A 19,694-nucleotide genomic window follows, 5' to 3' on the forward strand; every position below is an offset into this window, starting at 1 on the left:
TGCTCTTGCCTGGCTTCTGATCATTCTGCTGACCTACTGCAAGGCCCTTCTCTTAGCACCCTTGCTCCAATAACGCCTCTCTCACCCTGACTCAACCTTACTGCCAGAGCTAATGACCTCCAGCTGCCAAGCTTTTTGAGCCACCAGATGGTCACAGCAGTGTTTCCTGGAGCTGCCCCTTTTAACCCATGTTCCCAGCTCAGGCTTTTGCCCTCACTGTGCTGGGAACAGATGTCCAGGCTGTTTGGGCTGGAGCACAGCCTCTGTGGAAGCACCCTGAGGCAGGGCTCCTCTCTTTCTGTGTGACGATGGGCCATTACAGTGTGATTGGCATTTCCTGATGCTTACCTGGATTCACCCTTCTTCCTGATATTGCAGGTATGAAGATCTGCAATACATTTATAATCAACTGAGAACAATAAAGGTGAGGGGCATGGCCAAGCTCCTGGACAAGCTTCAGAGTAGCTACTTTCCAGCTTTCAAAGCCATGTACAGAGATGTTGTTGCAGGTGAGGACCAGCAAGTGTTTTCACAAATGTGTTTGACTCAAATTTACTGTTGAATGATGCATTCACCTCTCTCTGTCTGAATTCAGCAACTTTAAGTCCTTATAAACTTCCAACCCGACACAAACTAGCATGGTGACAAGAACACCACATCTAGATACAGGAGAGCAGCTAAACAGAGCTATGCTGTTTGCAGTTCCACTGCTGTTTGCAGTTCCACTGCTGTAGGCCCTTGGGCAAATTCACCTAGCTCCTGTGAGCTTTAGTACGTGTGATGGTTATGGAGCATACACTTCTACCCACTTTTCGAGGTCCATGTGAGATTATACAGGTGGAAGAACTTATTGACTAAACACGGCAGTGTTCCTGGAGCTGCCCCTTTGTGTCTTTCAAACACTGGGACCACAGGACATACAGTTCTGGGATGGCCATTATGGAGCCTGTGTGACCAACTCCAGTGTGGTCATGTAAGTCCATCTGTCCTAATCAAGGACTCCCCTTGCAAGACAGCCTGACCATGCCTTCCAGGACCTGGGATTATTGGCTGGAACCCCTCATTAACTAAGTGCTTGTACCTGCCTGGCATACTGGGAACTCCTGGGTCTGGTCAAAGGTCTCTCTGGGCACTGTCTTCAGGGTCTGGAAACTACTAGAAGAAAGTTCTTCCATCAGACCTACCTACAGCTGCTGCTTTGCACTATACAAATGCATGTTGTTATTCTCTCACCTCTGGAATTCAGGTCCCTCCACCTTTGGCTCCTTGAGAAATCTCTATTCCATTTCTGGCTCCATTCTGCATTTTCTGCTCCTGCTGTCAGATGGGACTGCAATTTTTCTGGCCATTTGAGCACCAGGCAAGATCCACTCTTATCAAAATTGCCAAGCCAGCAAAGTCTATGATTAGAAGTAGGTAAATTTTTTCAGGACCCTCTCTCCCTTCCTTTGGGGCACTGTGCATCTTCTCCCTTTTTCCTATGAAATCTCCTCTTTGATCTTCAGTGTCACAGGTCAAAATGTGCTTTTAAAGGTCTTTGTCATTTCACATAGTCAACTTTTAGGCATTCACGTATCTTCTTTATATGTGCTGTACATATGTACAATCTGTAGCACTGTATTGCTTAATATTTTTCTCTACATTGACTCCCAATTTAACCTAACTAGACAACATGAAAACTTTAAATCACTGCCATAAATGGAAAGCTGGTATCATTTGCCAAAACCAGGGCTATTACCATTTAACATTTTTTTTTTTTTAGACAGAGGCTTGCTCTGTTGCCAAACTAGAATCCAGTGGTGCGATCTCGGCTCACTGCAAACTCTGCCTCCCTGGTTCACGCCATTCTCCTGCCTCAGCCCCCCAAGTAGCTGGGACCACAGGCGCCCACCACCAGGTCCGGCTAATTTTTTATATTTTTAGTAGAGACGGGGTTTCACCGTGTTAGCCAGGAAGGTCTTGATTTCCTGACCTCGTAATCCGCCCACCTCAGCCTCCCAAAGTGTTGGGTTTACAGGTGTGAGCCACCGCACCCAGCCTGGTTGCCAAGTTTCTATGTCCATCTGTGCTGCTCTAACAGAATACCACAGCCTGGGTAATTTATAAAGAGCAGAAATTTATTTCTCACAGTTCTTGAGGCTCAGAAGTTCGAGATCAAGGCGCTGGCAGGTTAGGTGTCCGGTGAGGGCCTGGTCTCTGCTTCCAAGATGGCGCCTTGGTGCCGCATCCTCCAGAGGAGAGGAACTCTGTGTCCTCACCTGACAGATGGTGGAAGGGCAAGCCAGCCCAACTCTATGTGAAGCCTCTTTGATAAGGGCCTTAATCCCATTCATGAGGGAGAAGCTCTCATGGCCTAATGGCCTCTTAAAGGTACCAACTCTTAACACCATCACATTGGCCATGAAATTTCAACACCTGAATTTTGGAGGGGTCCCATTCACACACCAGCAATTAAGGATGTGTGTAGGTGGATATGTGTGCGAAGGAAGGCACACAAAGAAGGGCTGGCTGGAGCCAGTGCGCACTGGTTTTCTGTGGCTCATGAAGGGCTGCTGTATGCATTGGTTTAACCCTTGCACCCCCATTCTCCCAAGCAGCACTCAGCGAAGTCAAATTGGTAGCCTAGAAATGGACATGGTAGGAATACTGGGAATATTTACACCATAGAAATTGGCATATGCTACAAATAAACGTGTTTGTCCTCAAAGAGTCTGTTGTTAAAGACTTTACAGCCAACCACTGGAAATCACTATGCACTTTGCTATTTATATTTACATTCTTTAAAAAGATATGAGCCCAGCTGGGCACAGTGACTCATGCCTGCAATCCGAGCACTTTGGGAGGCTGAGGCAGGCAGATCACTTGAGGTCAGGAGTTCGAGACCAGCCTGGCCGACACAGTGAAACCCCGTCTCTACTAAAAATACAAAAATTAGCCAGGCGTGATGGTGCATGCCTGTAATCCCAGCTACTGGGGAGGCTGAGGCAGGAGAATAGACTAAACCCAGGAGGTGGAGGTTGTGGTGAGCCAAGATTGTGCCACTGCACTCCAGCCTGGGTGACAGAGTGAGACTCCATCTCAAAAAAAAAAAAAAGGTATGAGCCCAGCTCGCTCTCTCACTCTTCACACGCCTTGTCATCCAAGGATATTGCATCCTGGGTAGGATGGTCAACCCTTTTCTCAAGTATTGTGCTCTTAAAGATCAAGGCAGTGCTAATTGGTATAATTAAAAGAGACTGTGATTTTTAAAAAGATTTCAAAACAGGGTATCATAAAGAGAAAGCTCCTATAGCATGACAGTCTCAGCCTCTTTTCTCTCAGCACTTACAGAAGCAAGAGCAGGCGCTCGTTAGAATGACTGTTGGATTCTGAAATCCCCCACCCCAACACATCAGCTCCTCCACTTGAAAATCCCTTGCCTAATCAATTTACTGTGACATTTGACTTTGCAAAAATTCGATTCACATACTGCTTTCCACAGCCTCATTGGGGTTGTAAAGTACAAACATACACATCAACATATTTTTGTGTATGGTGAGCCTCCATGAAGCCGAGGGTTCAATGTAATAAACTGTGGGTCGTCTTCCTTTTCCTCAGCTGGACGGGATTGTTTGTTTCGTGGGAGGGCCCTGGGAAAGTTATTTAAACCTTAATTTCTTCACTTATAAAGTACTAAAGTATAAAGTACTAAAACTGGCTTGCAGGGCTTTCTGTGAGATGGTAAATATCTCATAGACAGTAAGTGGAACAATTCCCGGCATACTGAAACTGCTTGCTAAATAGTGTATATTTCGAGTTCCCTTTAGGATGAATGCAGAGCTTCATCCACATACTATCACCTAAGACCACCTACTCTCATGTGATACCACCTGATTATCTGCCCAGGACAGAACTAGCCTTTATAAACTCGCCCTTCCAGTTTAGTTTGTCCAGTGGCCTTTTGCATTCCCTCTAAGTTGCTATGCAGATATTAGCATCCAGTGCTGCTGGATTTCCTAGTTTCCCCTGTCAATCACCACAAGACGACTGGTTAGATGCCCCTTTCTTTCCTTGGTTGTATTCAGAGGAGATGGTAAGAGACTTTCCTGGCTTTGAAAACCAGCAGAACCTTACCATAACCCATTTATGTTATGTCTCCATGCTCTGTGGCTTTTTATTATTAATAATAATAATAATAATAAGACTCTTTATTAGTGAATATTCATCAGAGCCACCACCATTTATCAAAACACCTGCATTGGTCCAAGCACTGTGTTAGTTGTTTATAAAGATTCCTGGCCGGGCGCGGTGGCTCAAGCCTGTAATCCCAGCACTTTGGGAGGCCGAGACGGGCGGATCATGAGGTCAGGAGATCGAGACCATCCTGGCTAACGCAGTGAAACCCCGTCTCTACTAAAAAAATACCAAAAAAAACTAGCTGGGCGGGGTGGCGGGCGCCTGTAGTCCCAGCTACTTGGGAGGCTGAGGCAGGAGAATGGCGTGAACCCGGGAGGCAGAGCTTGCAGTGAACTGAGATCCGGCCACTGCACTCCAGCCTGGGCAACAGAGCCAGACTCCGTCTCAAAAAAAAAAAAAAAAAAAAGATTCCTGTTGAACTGCCTTCAGCCTTCACAAGGACTCTTTGAACTGATTACAGCTCGGCCTATTTTTGAGGCTCAGGGAGGTTAAAACGTGCCCAAAGTCATACCATTGCCAAGTGTCTAGGCCAGCATTTGAAGAAAAGTCTTTCTGATTCTAAAACTTGTATCGTCTCAAAGATAGCAGCAAAGTAATTGGCAAATATTTACTACCTACCAAGCACCAGATGGAGGCTGGGAGGGCCAAGGAGAAGTCCATTTAGAGGAATGTTACAAGAGAGAACTCTTCAGACCATTATCCTAGTTGTTCAGGGCTCTCCAGTTTCCATATTTCCTCATAAGAGCTAGGAAGTTTTCTGGAACCACCTTCTCTCTGCTTTCTCAGTTCAGGGAGAAATTGTACTTGTTGCTTCGCAGATCTTTTACTTCCCAGGGACTAGGGCTCCACCAGGTGGGTATTAGGCTCCAGATGGGAATGGTTGACCATCTCCAATTCCTTCCAGCTTTAGCAGAGGCACAGGACATCCATGTGCACCTGATACCACTCCAGCACCACCTGGAAACTCTAGAGAATGCAGAATTTCCGGAGGTGAAGCCCCGGCTGCGGCCCCTGCTCCACGTGGTCTGTCTGATTTGGGCCACCTGCAAGTGCTACCGCTCCCAGGGGAGGTTGACTGTGCTGCTCCAGGAGATTTGCAACCTTCTTATCCAGCAGGTGGGCTGCCTGGGGATGCCCAGCAACTGCTCCCTGGGGGGTGGTTGGCATCTAGTCACAGGAGAGAGACAAGTGTCCTTTTTTCTGGGCGGGGAAATAGTTATGTTCCAAAGAGTTCTTACACTTGGATTACAGTATTTTACTCTCAGAAGCCAATAATTTACAAAGACATTTTCAGTAATATTAGAACACTTGAGCCCTCCTGTCTTCCCTTCCCCTCTGCCTAAGAGGAGATAAGTAGGGGTGGTGAATTTCAACCTCCTTAATGATCTATGAAGAAGGACTGGTAATGGAGTCAGCAGCAAAGCCTAAGCAGTAAAGCGTACAGCCTCTGATGTCAGGTGACGTCAGGTGATGCTGTAACAATCCCTGGCTTTGCCACTTGGCAGCCAGTATGCCACTTGTGTGCCAGGACAAGTCACTTCCTGTTCTGTTCCTGACTCTCCTCCTCTATACAATGGTGAAAACAAAACACCATATCTCTTTTTGGGTTGTTGGGTGATTTGAGGCTTCAATGTGATAATGCATGTGCCCTGCACATGGTAAGATCCTGGTACCCATAAGCTATTGAGAAGCAGCTTCTTAGATTATGCACTTCATGCTCCTTCTTCTTAGGGACCTTGTAGCACCAACCAGGGCAGTGTAAACCTTGAGGAGTGTATCTTCAAAAAGAACTAGAGAGCCGGGCGCGTTGGCTCAAGCCTGTAATCCTAGCATTTTGGGAGGCCGAGGCGGGCAGATCATGAGGTCAAGAGATCGAGACCGGCCGGGCGCGGTGGCTCACGCCTGTAATCCCAGCACTTTGGGATGCCGAGGCGGGCGGATCACAAGGTCAGGAGATCGAGACCATGGTGAAACCCCGTCGCTACTAAAAATAGAAAAAATTAGCCGGGCGCAGTGGCGGGCGCCTGTAGTCCCAGCTACTCGGGAGGCTGAGGCAGGAGAATGGCGTGAACCCGGGAGGCGGAGCTTGCAGTGAGCCGAGATTGCGCCACTGCACTCCAGCCTGGGCGACAGAGCGAGACTCCGTCTCAAAAAAAAAAAAAAAAAAAGAGATCGAGACCAACCTGGCCAACACGGTGAAACCCCATCTCTACTAAAAATACAAAAATTAGCTGGGTGTGGTGGCACGCACCTGTAGTCCCAGCTACTTAGGAGGCTGAAGCAGGAGAATCGCTTGAACCTGGGAGGCGGAGGTTACATTGAGCCGAGATCATGCCACTGCACTCCAGCTTGGTGACAGAGTGAGACTCCATCTCAAAAAAAAAAAAAAAAAAAGAACTAGAGAGCTTAAGGAGGTTTGGGTGATCTCTTCAAACCAGTTTCTTTTTCTTCTAAGGGGCTGTGTCTCTGAGAAAATAACGAACAAGCTTAATAAGTAACTAAGAATAACTAACATCTGTGGGGTACATTGCAGGCTGCAAAAATCCTGTTACCTTCATGATTTCCATCAATCATCAGATAAACCCTGCAAGGTGGGCAGGGAAGGTCTTATTATTTATTATATTCTTTGAAGATGTGGGCTACAGTTCAGGGAGGTTAACTGACTTGCCCAAAGACACCCAAACCAGGACCCCAACGCAGGCTGTTTGACTCCTCCTCGGCTAGTGCCTTTCCATTACTCCATGTTTATCAGTCAGAACTCTTTTCGTTGAAAGTGTAAGAAAACCCAAACCAAAAGTAAGAACAAAAGAAGAAAATATATTGGCTCATGTGCCTTGAAAGTCTAAGGTAAGCCTGGCTTCAGCCCTGACTTGCAATGTGGCCTTAGATGATGTCAGCCAGACACAGGGACCCACCCTGTAGTGGTGAAGGTGGCTGTCCCTTTAACTCCAACTTTTCAGTTTTCCAGGTGTAAGCCTCTTCAAGACAGAAAAAGAATTATGGTCCAAATAATTATTGCACTCAAATTACTTTACTATTGAAAGCCAATAAGTCACAGAAGAACACCTGGGAAAGGGCACCTGCTCCAGCCCCAGCCAGCCCAACAAAATCTTATTGTGTTTCCTTGTCTCTGGCTACTTGCCCATTACTGAGCCCATCACTGTAGCTTCAGTCACTAATACTATTTGGCCAAAACCCAGGTCTCAGTCCACATGTGGAATGGAGAGCGAGGTCAGATGTTTCCTCTCTTATCCCCCATGAAAAATATTACTTGGGCAATGATTCATTTCAGAGTTGGTGTTGCAAAGTTACAGGATGTCTGCACCTGCTCATTGATACTAATCTGTTTGTATACCAGGCCTCTCATTATCTCAGCCCAGAAGACCTGCTGAGAAGTGAGATAGAAGAAAGTCAGAGAAAACTGCAAGTGGTCTCAGACACTTTGAGCTTCTTCAAGCAAGAGTTTCAGGACAGAAGGGAGAATCTCCACACTTACTTCAAAGAGAACCAGGAAGTCAAGGAATGGGATTTCCAGTCTTCTTTGGTCTTTGTGCAATTGGATGGCTTCCTGGGACGACTGCACGTGGTGGAGGTGAGTGTGCTCCTCACCTCAGGCTCCCAGCCCCAGACAGAAAGAAGCGGTCCAGGGGTCCAAAAAGTGGAATAGGAAAATGTACAACACAGCCAGATAGCCAACCCTCCATCAGCTGGAATAATCCGTAACAAAGGTTCAATTGGCCAGCACAGTGGCTTATGCCTGTAATCCCACCAGCACTTTGGGAGGCTGAGACAGGTGGATTGCTTGAGCTCAGGAGTTTAAAACCAGCCAGGCCAACATGGCAAAACGCCTTCTCTACAAAAAATACACACACACACACACACACACACACACACACACACAAAATAGCAAGGTGTGTTTGGGAGGCTGAGGCGGGCAGATCATGAGGTCAGGAGACCGAGACCATCCTGGCTAACACGGTGAAACCCTGTTGCTACTAAAAATACAAAAAATTAGCCGGGCATCGTGGCGGGTGCCTGTAGTCCCAGCTACTCGGGAGGCTGAGGCAGGAGAATGGCCTGAACCCCAGAGGCGGAGCTTGCAGTGAGCCAAGATCACACCACTGCACTCCAGCCTGGATGACAGAGTGAGACTCCGTCTCAAAAAAAAAAGCCAGGTGTGGTGGTGTGTACCTGTAGTCCCGGCTACTCGGGAGCCTGAGGCAGAGAATTGCTTGAACTCAGAAGGCAGAGGTTTCAGTGAGCCAAGATTGCACCATTGCACTCCAGCCTGGGCGACAGAACGAGACTCTGTCTCAAAAAAAAAAAAAAAAAAAAAAAAGAGGAAGAAGAAGAAGGAGAGGGAGAAGGAGAAGAAGAAGAAGTTGTTTTAATAAATAGTTGTTATTGGGATAGATCATCACATCACATAATAGTGGTTCTAGTAGAAGTTTAGGAAAACCTGATCATAGACTCATTTAGGAAGAAGGCCCAAGGAATCAATGAACTAATTCAATTGGTTTGCAAATTGCCCATAGCTTTTGAACTTGGTTTCAAATAAACTCTGCCTAGAAAGACTGACACTGAGCAAATCTTGTTTGGGCTGACCATTCCCACAAAGCTGGCTGCTTTGAACTTCTCCTCCTCCACTCCCCAATCTCCAAGGCAGCTCCCCAAAGTCCAAAACGAATGAGTCCCTGTGCAAAAGAAACATGACTTTTGCTCAAAGTTATGTCTTTCCCTCCATTATTTAAAAATAAATATGGGTTTTAGTTGAAGTACTAGGGTGAGAAGACATGATACTTTTTCTTTGGATTGTTTCAATTCTCAAAACTTAATATGTTTAACAGGTCTCTCAACATTTTACAGCTATGTGTTTGCTGATTGGACTTGGAAGGGAGGGTAATGGGCCTAATAAAATGAAATACAGACTTAAACTAAAATGGATTTGAGAAATTCAGGATTGAGTTTAAGATTAAGAGAAGAGGCCAGGCATGGTGGTTCACCCCTGTAATCCCAGCACTTTGGGAGGCTGAGGCAGGGGGATCACTTGAGGTTGGGAGTTCGTGATCAGCCTGGCCAACATGATGAAACCCTGTCTCAACTGAAAATCCAAAAATTAGCCGGGCGTGGTGGCATGTACCTGTAATCCAAGCTACTCAGGAGGCTGAGGCAGGAGAATTGCTTGAACTTGGGAGGCAGAGGTTGCAGTGAGCCGAGATCGTGCCATTGCACTCCAGCCTGGGTGACAGGGTGAGATTCCATCTCAAAAGAAAAAAAAAAGACAAGAGCCAGAGGGACAGAGAAAGATCGAGAATCATATGTCCAGCTCTCTTGAGCAGGTTTGGAGGGAAGAGAGATACGCTGTGAAGAAGCTGTGATGAACAGAGCAAACCATGGGAGGACAAAGACAGGAGAACATAAGACTGGATCTGTTATCAGTTCAAAAAGAATTGGTTCAGCATAACCATGTGCCAGGCACGGAGCTAGGAACTGAGATGCAAAGATGACTGAAATGTGGCTTTCCTGTAAGAGACTGGTGGACCTGCAGCCACCATAGGAGAAGGAAGACAGACTAAAAGAGAAGATCCAGGAGGAAAGACACAGAATCAGGAAAGTGGGATATATTGAGTGCCATCATAAAAGTGAGATTGGGCTGGGTGCAGTGGCTCATGCCTGTAATCCCAGCACTTTGGGAGGCCGAGGCAGGTGGATCACGAGGTCAGGAGTTCGAGACCAGCCTGACCAATATGGTGAAACTCTGTCTCTACTAAAAAAAAAAAAAAAAAAAAAAAAAAAAATTAGCCCGGCATGGTGATGCACACCTGTAGTCTCAGCTACTCGGGAGGCTGAGGCAGGAGAAGTGCTTGAACCCGGGAGGCAGAGGTTGCAGTGAGCCAAGATTGCACCACTGCACTCCAGCCTGGGAACAGAGCGAGACTCCCGTCTCAAAAAAAAAAAAAAAAAAATAGTGAGATTGATGTGTTACTGGGAGCAAGAAAGAGCGGTCTCAAAGCCCACCAGGACTTTGACAAAAAGTGGGGAACACAAGAGAAAATCAGTTGTGAAACTGGAGTGGGAATTTGCCAGGGAAAACGAAGATGGGAAGGGCATAAAGATAGAGAAAATGTGTGAGAGAGAAAGCCAGAAGCTAGATCTTATGAAAGGTGCACCTTAAACCCTTCATCAGGATCACAGAGACTATAAATAATAGATTATCTAGCTTTATCCTAAATGCCTCTTTTTCCCTCAGCCGTTTCCATCGCGGTTGCTGTACAGCCCTTCACTCCTCCTGCACTCTGTATTCCTCTTACATCCACCACCAATTCCTTTGCTGCTGTTTAGTGCGAGGTGAGGGACACTCCAGCCCCAACCCATGCCTGGCCCGGGCTGACCACGAAGAACAAATTTCCATCACTGCCTTGCAGCAGCCACGTGTGCAGGTGCTCCAGCCCTGCAGATGGCCCTGGGAATGGTAGCAGAGCATGGCTCTGAAGTGACTGCCTGGACAGGGCCCCCAGGCCCTGTGCACACATGCTAACTATTTGACTTTGCATATAGACAGGTATTCTAACACCAGGGCACCTAATCTGCAGGGTATGTTCGGTAAATATAAGCAGTGATGGCCACCAGCCTCCCGAGAGTCACTACCCTCACAATAAGTCCTTTCTCAGGCTGCTGCTGTTTTCTGAATCAAGGGCACAGGTGTATAAAAAGCAGTTGCCCCCATTTAATTAGAGGATGACATGAATGTCACCAAGCTCCCTGCCTTACTGCTGCTTCTTCTCTTGCGTGTCGTTCTGTCCTTGGCTCTGGTTAGCTTGGCTCCTGTGCCCAGCTACTCCTTTTCTTTTCTTTCTCTTTTTTTTTTTTTTTTTTTTTTTTGAGATGGAGTTTTGCTCTTGTTGCCCAGGCTGGAGTGCAATGGCACAATCTCGGCTCACCACAACCTCCACCTCCCGGGTTCAAGCAATTCTTCTGCCTCAGCCTCCTGAGTACCTGTGATTACAGGCACGCACCTCCATGCCTGGCTAATTTTTGTATTTTTAGTAGAGACGGAGTTTCTCCATGTTGGTCAGGCTGGTCTTGAACTCCCGACCTCAGGTGATCCGCCCACCTCAGCCTCCCAAAGTGCTGGGATCACAGGCATGAGCTACCACACCCGGTCAGCATTTCCTTTTTTTTTTTTTTTTAAATGGTTCAGGCAGATACTTTCTTTAGTTTTTTCTTTTTCTTTTTTTTATTATTATACTTTAAGTTCTAGGGTACATATGCATAACGTGCAGGTTTGTTACATATGTATACTTTGTTACATATGCACCCATCAACTCCTCAGCACCCATCAACTCGTCATTTACATCAGGTATAACTCCCAATGCAATCCCTCCCCCCTCCCCCCTCCCCATGATAGGCCCCTGTGTGTGATGTTCCCCTTCCCGAGTCCAAGTGATCTCATTGTTCAGTTCCCACCTATGCGTGAGAATATGCGGTGTTTGGTTTTCTGTTCTTCTGATAGTTTGCTGAGAATGATGGTTTCCAGCTGCATCCATGTCCCTACAAAGGACCCAAACTCATCCTTTTTTATGGCTGCATAGTATTCCATGGTGTATATGTGCCACATTTTCTTAATCCAGTCTGTCACTGATGGACATTTGGGTTGATTCCAAGTCTTTGCTATTGTGAATAGTGCTGCAATGAACATACGTGTGCATATGTCTTTATAGCAGCATGATTTATAATCCTTTGGGTATATCCCCAGTAATGGGATGGCTGGATCATATGGTACTTCTAGTTCTAGATCCTTGAGGAATTGCCATACTGTTTTCCATAATGGTTGAACTAGTTTACAATCCCACCAATAGTGTAAAAGTGTTCCTATTTCTCCACATCCTCTCCAGCACCTGTTGTTTCCTGACTTTTTAATGATTGCCATTCTAACTGGTGTGAGATGGTATCTCATTGTGGTTTTGATTTGCATTTCTCTGATGGCCAGTGATAACGAGCATTTTTTCATGTGTCTGTTGGCTGTATGCATGTCTTCTTTTGAGAAATGTCTGTTCATATCTTTTCTTGACTGTGTTTCTCTCTCCTTCCCTTTCTCTAATTCTTCCTCCTCCTTTTACTTGGTCCCCCTTTCACTTTGTTCTCTTTCTCTATTTTCTTACTTCCCTGATCTCTTTTTTTGCCCTGAATTTCCATGTTTTTTTCATCTTCCTGCGGCTACTCCTTGCCCCCTTTCCTCATATTCCTCCCCTCTTTTATTTTTCATCTCCCAAATGCCTGCTTAGACGCATCACCCTTGCCCTTTGCCATCTTCCTCCTCCCCGAGCTCTTGCCTCCTGAGTCTGTGCAGTGGAACACAGAACTATCGATTGTTGTCCTCTGGCATATTTCATGTAGCCCTTTAGTTAACATTCTGTGTATCTCTGTGATCGATGCCTGTTTGAAATGGGATTAATCTGATCCTCTCCAGTAAGGATTATCATGAACTTAGCCTTATTCATCTTCTGTTTTAATACAATCTATGGCCACTGAGATGATGGTAGCTGCAAATAATAAATACATGAAACACCAATGTGTTTATCTCTCTGCATGCTCTCGTCAAGGGTTAAGTGTGAAGAGCTGGTTTTTAATCCCTGCAATTCTCCCAGATTTCATTTCTCTGATGTGAATTGCTTTTTTATTCTGTCACTCTTTTTGCACAAGAGAATTTTGTTGTACAGATCCACTCTTCCTCTCTGGGTGCCTGCCAAATGCCAGAGGTGGGGGTGGCTTGAAAGCAGGGGTATACATTGCCCAGTATTTTTTGGTGTCTGCCGTAAGCAGAGTAATTGCATTTTCAGGATACCACCATTCTCCTCTGCCTTCTTATCACAACCATGATACAGCTAATCTCTTGTGTATCTCTTGTGGAGGGAAGAACAAGGAATAAAAAACTAAAAAATTAACATGTTTCAAGAACCTATCCCATGCCAGAGCCTGTATCCTTGCAAATCATCTTAAGAACTGGGGCCTGGTGCAGTGGCTCACGCCTGTAATCCCAGCCCTTTGGGAGGCCGAGGGTGGGGGGGATCACCTGAGGTCAGGAGTTTGAGACAAGCCTGGTCAACATAGTGAAACGCTATCTCTACTAAAAATACAAAAATAGCCGGGCATGATGGCATACCCCTGTAATCCCAGACACCCAGGAGGCTGAGGCAGGAGAATCGCTGGAACCTGAGAGGCAGAGGATGTAGTGAACCGAGATCGTGCCACTGCACTCCAGCCTGGGTGACACAGCAAGACTCCGTCTCAAAAAAAAAAAGAAAGAAAAGAAAAAGAAAAAAAAGAAATGGCTATCAGAATCTTTTCTTTGACAAATGAGCATAACCAAGTCTGACACATAAATGAACTCACCCATAGTTACACAGGTTGGAGAGGTGTAGCTGAGATTTATACCCAGGGGGACAGCTAGTTGCAAGTACTGTCTTTGCACCAAACTTTGATATCGTACAGGGAGTTATAAAGGTCTGTTTCCCTCCTTCCATCCTTTTCTCTCTTCCTTCCTTCTTTCTTTCCTCCCACTGTCCTGGTTCGAGGATTTCAAACTGGTTTTGTGGTTTTCTGCCCTTATACACTCTGTTCTACTTTTGTACACTCAATGTTTACCATACGATTTCTAGGTCTTTATATCAAAGTAAGTTACTCAGGTAAAATTGTAATTCCCATTTCATGAAAGGATCTTATCTGACTTTACGACTTACTAAGAAAATTCCAGAAGTCTATGAAATCTTTGCAATTTGAATGAACTATCAAAATTCAAAGAGAAAAAGAGTTGTTGGGTTGCCTCTTGATTCCTTCTTTCATCTTGCCTTCCTGCTTGATGCATCAGTGCGCACACACACACTCACTGAGTTCCTTTCTGTGTCATAGAGTCGTAGATTCTGCAGATCCCCTGTTTGAGTTTCTGCCTGCAGCCTCTTCCCTCCAAACAATGCGGCTTGGAGAGAATTCTCATTTCCTTTGTTATAAAACTGCTGTAAAGCTGTGATTCATTTGGAGACAAAATGATTTCCTGCTGAGGCTTTATGCGAAGTGATTAGCAGGTAGATAGGTAATAAGCTGACCTAATATCCACGCCGCGTTTCCTTTTGCTCTTTCTACCATCTCCAGCCACTCTGCAGCCTCCTTTCATTCTGAGTCTAATTGGGTGACTTCCCTTTTAGCCCGGCTTGAATATGTGGTCACATAGGAGACCATTAGCCACATAAGGTCGGTGGCAGTCGAAAGGTAAAGAAAACAGTCTTTTTCCAAATGACCTTTTGAGATTTTCATCTATGAACGTCTGCTTTGTGCTCTCCCTTAATGAATTCCCAAGGTTCTTCTTTTAAGATGGGCAGCGCGGCCTCTCCTTTGAGCAGGGGGTTGCTGTCGGCAGGTCTTGCCATTACTCCTGATTTTGATTCTTCATCTCAGGGGCCAGAGCACATATTGAATTCTCCCCACATCCCCCCACCTGCCACCACCATTAAGTGCTGCACCGTTTTTCATAAGAATAGAACCTGATCAGTCCAGTAAGCAGCCTGGGACCCCAGTGCTCCTTGTTCTGTCTTGAAAGAAACACCCAAATGTCCCGTATATACACCGTTACACATATAATATCCATTAACGCGGTCTAGTGACATCAGAGTGATCACGGTTAATTATAGTGGTTGCCCTTTATTGAAATCCTACAGGGAACTCTCCATAAACTTGGTAACTCTACAGCAACTTAAGTGTTATCGTTCCCATCTACAGGTTAGGAAAGTGAAGCTTAGAAAAGTTAGGTGTCTTGCTTTAAGCCACCTAGCTAGTAAATGATGGAACCAGGGTTGTGTAAACTCTGGGTTGGTTTTTTTTTTTTGCCCTAGATCCTAGGCTCTTTCCACAATGCCATATGTTGTGTCTCTGAAGTGGATATTTCAGCCTGTATGCAACATGATGAATTTCGTGTTTAGTACTGTGATGAATAAAAACAGATATTTAAAAACTATCATTTAAACCTCTTATTGATTTAAATTGCCTTTTATCTGTTTTGTGAGAACTTTGAAATAAACAATGAAAAGAGCTTCCATTTACATAATTTAAGAATCGAAATATTTTGATTCTTAAATCAAAGATTTAAGGCTAATCAAAGATATAACCATGGTCAATGCCATAACTCTGGTGTCTATAGTTGTAAGACAGTTTCCCAGCTGCTTCAGAAACCTTTTCTACAATGCCTCCAACATCAAACTTACCAAAACTCGTTCAGTGATGGGGAGCTCACTCCCTCTCTTCATAGCCCATTCTACAGCATTAGATGATTGTGTTTTATTAAATGAAACCACAGGAAATGGCCATTTTTTAGGTTGAAATGGGATATCAACCTGTACGGTGAGGTCACATCTGCTTCTTTGTCCCATTCACTCATTTGCCTTCATTCTGTCCTCAGTGTAGCACCACGGAGGGTTCCCCCTTGCACTGGACCATGGTCCTGTGGACACTGAAATGTCCTTCTTTATAATTCTCTTCTCTTGTCTATTTTTTTTTTCACCAACTGCTCTTCAGAGGTTAGGGCTCCTAGCTCCTCTATCACCTTGTTGCCTTTTTTTTTTTTTTTTTTTTTTTTTTTAGAAGTATTATAGCCAAGTCAAAGAACAAAGAGCATATATTACTTCACTCAACAAATATGTGTTCAGGGTCAGGGACTCTTCCAGGCACTGGAAATGCCGAGGTACCTTTGGGGCATTTACAACTTACTGGACAGAAAATAAGTAAATAGTATAATATAATGCCAAATAATATAATTCCAGAGTGTGATAAGCGCTCCGAATAAGCAGAAGAAGGGGATAGAGAGTTTGGGAAAAAGCTGGATAGGTGGATCTCTTTCCATGGAAGGGTGAGGAAAGGCCTAAGACCTTGAGTTGAGTACCAGATAAAAGTGTTGTCCACCATGTGTGTGTTAAGTTACATAAAACGACGTAAGTATCCCTCTTTTTAAGTGACCAGACTTTCTCTAAAAGTAGGATGGTTCAATAAATATTTCACTAATACCTAGGAAAAACTGAAGATGAAACACCTTCCTGTCACCTCCCTAGACCGTGCTTTAAGTATTCTTGAGAAATAAAATAGTCTAACAAAATTATCATCTGGGTTTCTGATGTAATCAAACATATCAAAATGCATCTCCCTTTTAAAATGGTTAGGAAGTATTTCCTAGAAATTGAAATTGACATCCACAGAATTATGAAGAATGAGTACCAAGGTTGCATTTCACAGCACAAGTATGACTCTCCCTATAAAACCAATTACACCTAAGCGCTTTCCGAGAGACTTGAATTACTACTGAAGTCAATTTCATTTCCATAAAGTTCATTTCGGTTTTCTTCCCAGTATATCAAGTTGAGCCTATTTTTAAAGAAAGACTGCCACTTTTCCCACCATTAGTGGCAAAAGTCCCTCCCTGGTTTTGGCATCTGTCTTCCCTGCCTTGGCTGGTGTCTTCCCTCTTCTCTCCCCTCCCACTTCAGCTGCTTGCCACCAGCCATGCCCAAACACAGCTGAACAAAAACAGGCTTGTTAGATGGCTGCCCAAATCTGCATGGGTACCCTCCTGGCCAAACAGGGAAAGTCAGCCATTGTCCCCGCTTCCCAGCGCCTCTGTCACTGCTGCTGGAGTTGGTGTCCCAGCAGGAGAAAGACAGGCAGCCTGTGCTAGCCTGATGGGTTACCCACAGCAGCGGCCATGGGCAGTGAGATTTCCTGCAGTAATACCAGGACCTGCTGGATTTTACAGCATCGGTGTCGTAGTGCACCCCTTAAACCTCCAGAGTAGAGGGTCCCTCCCACAGTCCACACCAAATGTTGGCCAAAATGACACAAAGGGAACTTTTGCTGTCCTCTTTCCTGCCTAAGGGACATGCACACGGATTGGAAGTCATGACAAGAACCGTATCTTGTTTTGGAGGTTTTGTGATTTTTAGGTACTCACAAGAGATAAATTCAATCTGTCCTGCTAGACATGTTCAGGAGGAAGCTCCCATCCTATCGGAGGTGAAGTAGCTTCCGTAGACTCAGGAGGGCCTCCTCCCCAAGGCTTCTGGGTTGTGCTGTCCCCCTGTCATTGGACCTCAAGCACACCTGGGACACTGCCACATCAATAACAGCGGTGATACTGTGTGTGCAGACCTGGCCTAAATCCCAGGCTTGAGTTAACTGACTTAGCACTCAGCATCATGCTATAAGGTGTTGTTATTATTCTGCAGCAGATGAAGAAGCGCAGCACAGAGCTGGTAAATAACTACTTCTGCCACCCGGCTGGCAGCAGGGCATAACATCCTGTGCACACCCAGCAAGGGCACCCTGCAGGAGATGTCTTTGCTTGGCAGAGAAGTTGCAGAGAAGGCCAGTGTCACCCTCTGGGCATGTCTTCAGGACTATTTTGCGACTCTGCTTTCCTGTCAACATCCCCTAGGATTGCTCTCATTCTAGAACTGGATAACATGATCCATTTGAAATGAGCTATTTTAGAGAAATCAGCGATAAAGCTACCAAATAGTTTTTTTATTATTACATTTTATTATTTGTTGAAGACCGCAAAGACATAGAGAGGTGGAAGCATACATTTCACTTATTTATGTATGCCTATATTTATTTTGGTTCACGTGAATTTTATTTGACTGTACTTTCTTTTTGCTTTGTTATCGAGTTTAAACAAGAGTTATTTTTACCAATCCAATCTAATAATAAGGTTACGAAACTAATCAGGCTCCACAATTTCCTAAGCAACCACCGCCCCCAGGTTTCCAACTTTTCTCATCCACTGTTATGATGATGATGGTGATTTTAACTCTTTTGTGAATTGTCCCCATAGGGTCTTCTGAAGACAGCCCTGGATTTCCACAAACTGGGAAAGGTGGAGTTCAGCGGCATCAGAGGGAATGCCCTGAGTCAGCAGGTCCAGCAAATGCATGAGGAATTTCACGAGATGTACAGGCTTTTCTCAGGGTCCTCCTCCGACTGCCTGTACCTCCAAAGCACGGTAGGGTTGGGAAGGGCTGAATCGCCAGCTCTGCCTCTGTCCCAGATGCCTCTCACCTGTAGGGTCTAGGCATTTACTTGTATTTTCCCTGTGTATTTCCTTTGGCTCTGTGGTCCCAGTGGGTTTGCTAATTACCCTTTGCGTTAGGAGAAATTATTATTCCTTGGGCCAAGAGAAAGATTCTAATTATTCTTTGTGTTGGGAGAAAGATCAAGGAGGCCTCTTCCAACTGTTAACTGCTCCAGACTAATGACACCAGGGTTTCAGAGATGCTGAGGTGGGTATGACCTGACAGTGGAGGTTGTGGCCACCCTGTGGCTTCAGAAGTTTTAAGCTCAGTGAAAGAAGCCAGATCCAGAAAGACAAATGTTGCACGGTCTCACCTATACGAGGCGTCCGAAATAGTCAAAGCCATAGAAGCAGAGTGGAATGGTGGCTGCCAGGGGCTGGGGAAGAGGCAAATGGGAAGGTGGTGGTCAAAGAGTATAAAGCTTCAGTTATGCATGATAAATAATTGCTGGAGCTCTAACGTACAACATGGTGAAGACGGTTAACAACACTGTATTGTGGGCTGGGCGTGGTGGCGCGCGCCTGTAATCCCAGCACTGTGGGAGGAAAAGGCGGGCAGATCACGAGGTCAAGAGATTGAGACCATCCTGGCTAACATGGTGAAACCCTGTCTCTACTAAAAATACAAAAATTAGCTGGACGTGATGGCGGCCACCTGTAGTCCCAGCTACTCAGGAGGCCGAGGCAGGAGAATTGCTTGAACCTGGGAGGCAGAGGTTGCAGTGAGCCGAGATCGCGCCACTGCGCTCCAGCCTGGCAATAGAGGGAGACTCCGTCTCAAAAAAAAAAAAAAAAAAAAAAATTGCTTTGCTCTCTCACTCATAAGTGGGAGTTGAACAATGAGAACAACATGGACACAGGGAGGGGAACAACATACACTGGGACCTGTCAGGGGTTGGGGGACAAGGGGAGGGAGAGCATTAGGACAAATGGTGCATGCAGGGCTTAAAACCTAGATGAGGGGTTGATAGGTGCAGCAAACCACCATGGCATATGTATACCTGTGTAACAAACCTGCACGTTCTGCACATGTATCTCAGAACTAACAGTAAAATAATTTTAAAAAAAGAAAAACATACTTGAAATTCACTAAAAGAGTAGATCCTAAGTGTTCTCACCACCCACACAAAAAGCAAATGGTAACTGTGTGAGGTGATGAGTATGTTAATTAGCTTGATAGTGGTGATCATTTCACAGTGTATACAATTTTTATTTGTCAATTGAACTTAATAAAACTGAGCGGGAAAGAAGTTTTAAGCTTTGGGCAAAAATTGGTAAGGGAAGAACAGGCACACCTGGGCAGAATTCTTTTAGTGACTTGGGGAGGTGTAAGTGAAGCCACAGCCTAGGTTTTCTGATCTGAACCTGGTTCCCAGCAGAACACACAGGATAAGGAAAGGGCCAGCGAAGC

The 19,694-nt window shown here is 45.3% G+C and overlaps 1 protein-coding gene across 1 annotated transcript in view; it reads left to right on the plus strand.

Annotated features, from left to right (window-relative positions):
- The window catches only part of DNAH9 (dynein axonemal heavy chain 9), a 372,533-nt gene that overhangs the window by 12,871 nt on the left and 339,968 nt on the right, over window positions 1-19,694 (plus strand). The window contains exons 4-7 of the mRNA XM_008010391.3: window positions 379-509; window positions 5,081-5,292; window positions 7,535-7,768; window positions 18,047-18,214. Of these exons, the coding sequence (XP_008008582.3) occupies window positions 379-509; window positions 5,081-5,292; window positions 7,535-7,768; window positions 18,047-18,214 (745 nt within the window). The remainder of the gene's footprint in view (window positions 1-378; window positions 510-5,080; window positions 5,293-7,534; window positions 7,769-18,046; window positions 18,215-19,694) is intronic.

Source organism: Chlorocebus sabaeus, chromosome 16, assembly GCF_047675955.1.
Source record: "Chlorocebus sabaeus isolate Y175 chromosome 16, mChlSab1.0.hap1, whole genome shotgun sequence".
NCBI lineage: Eukaryota > Metazoa > Chordata > Mammalia > Primates > Cercopithecidae > Chlorocebus > Chlorocebus sabaeus.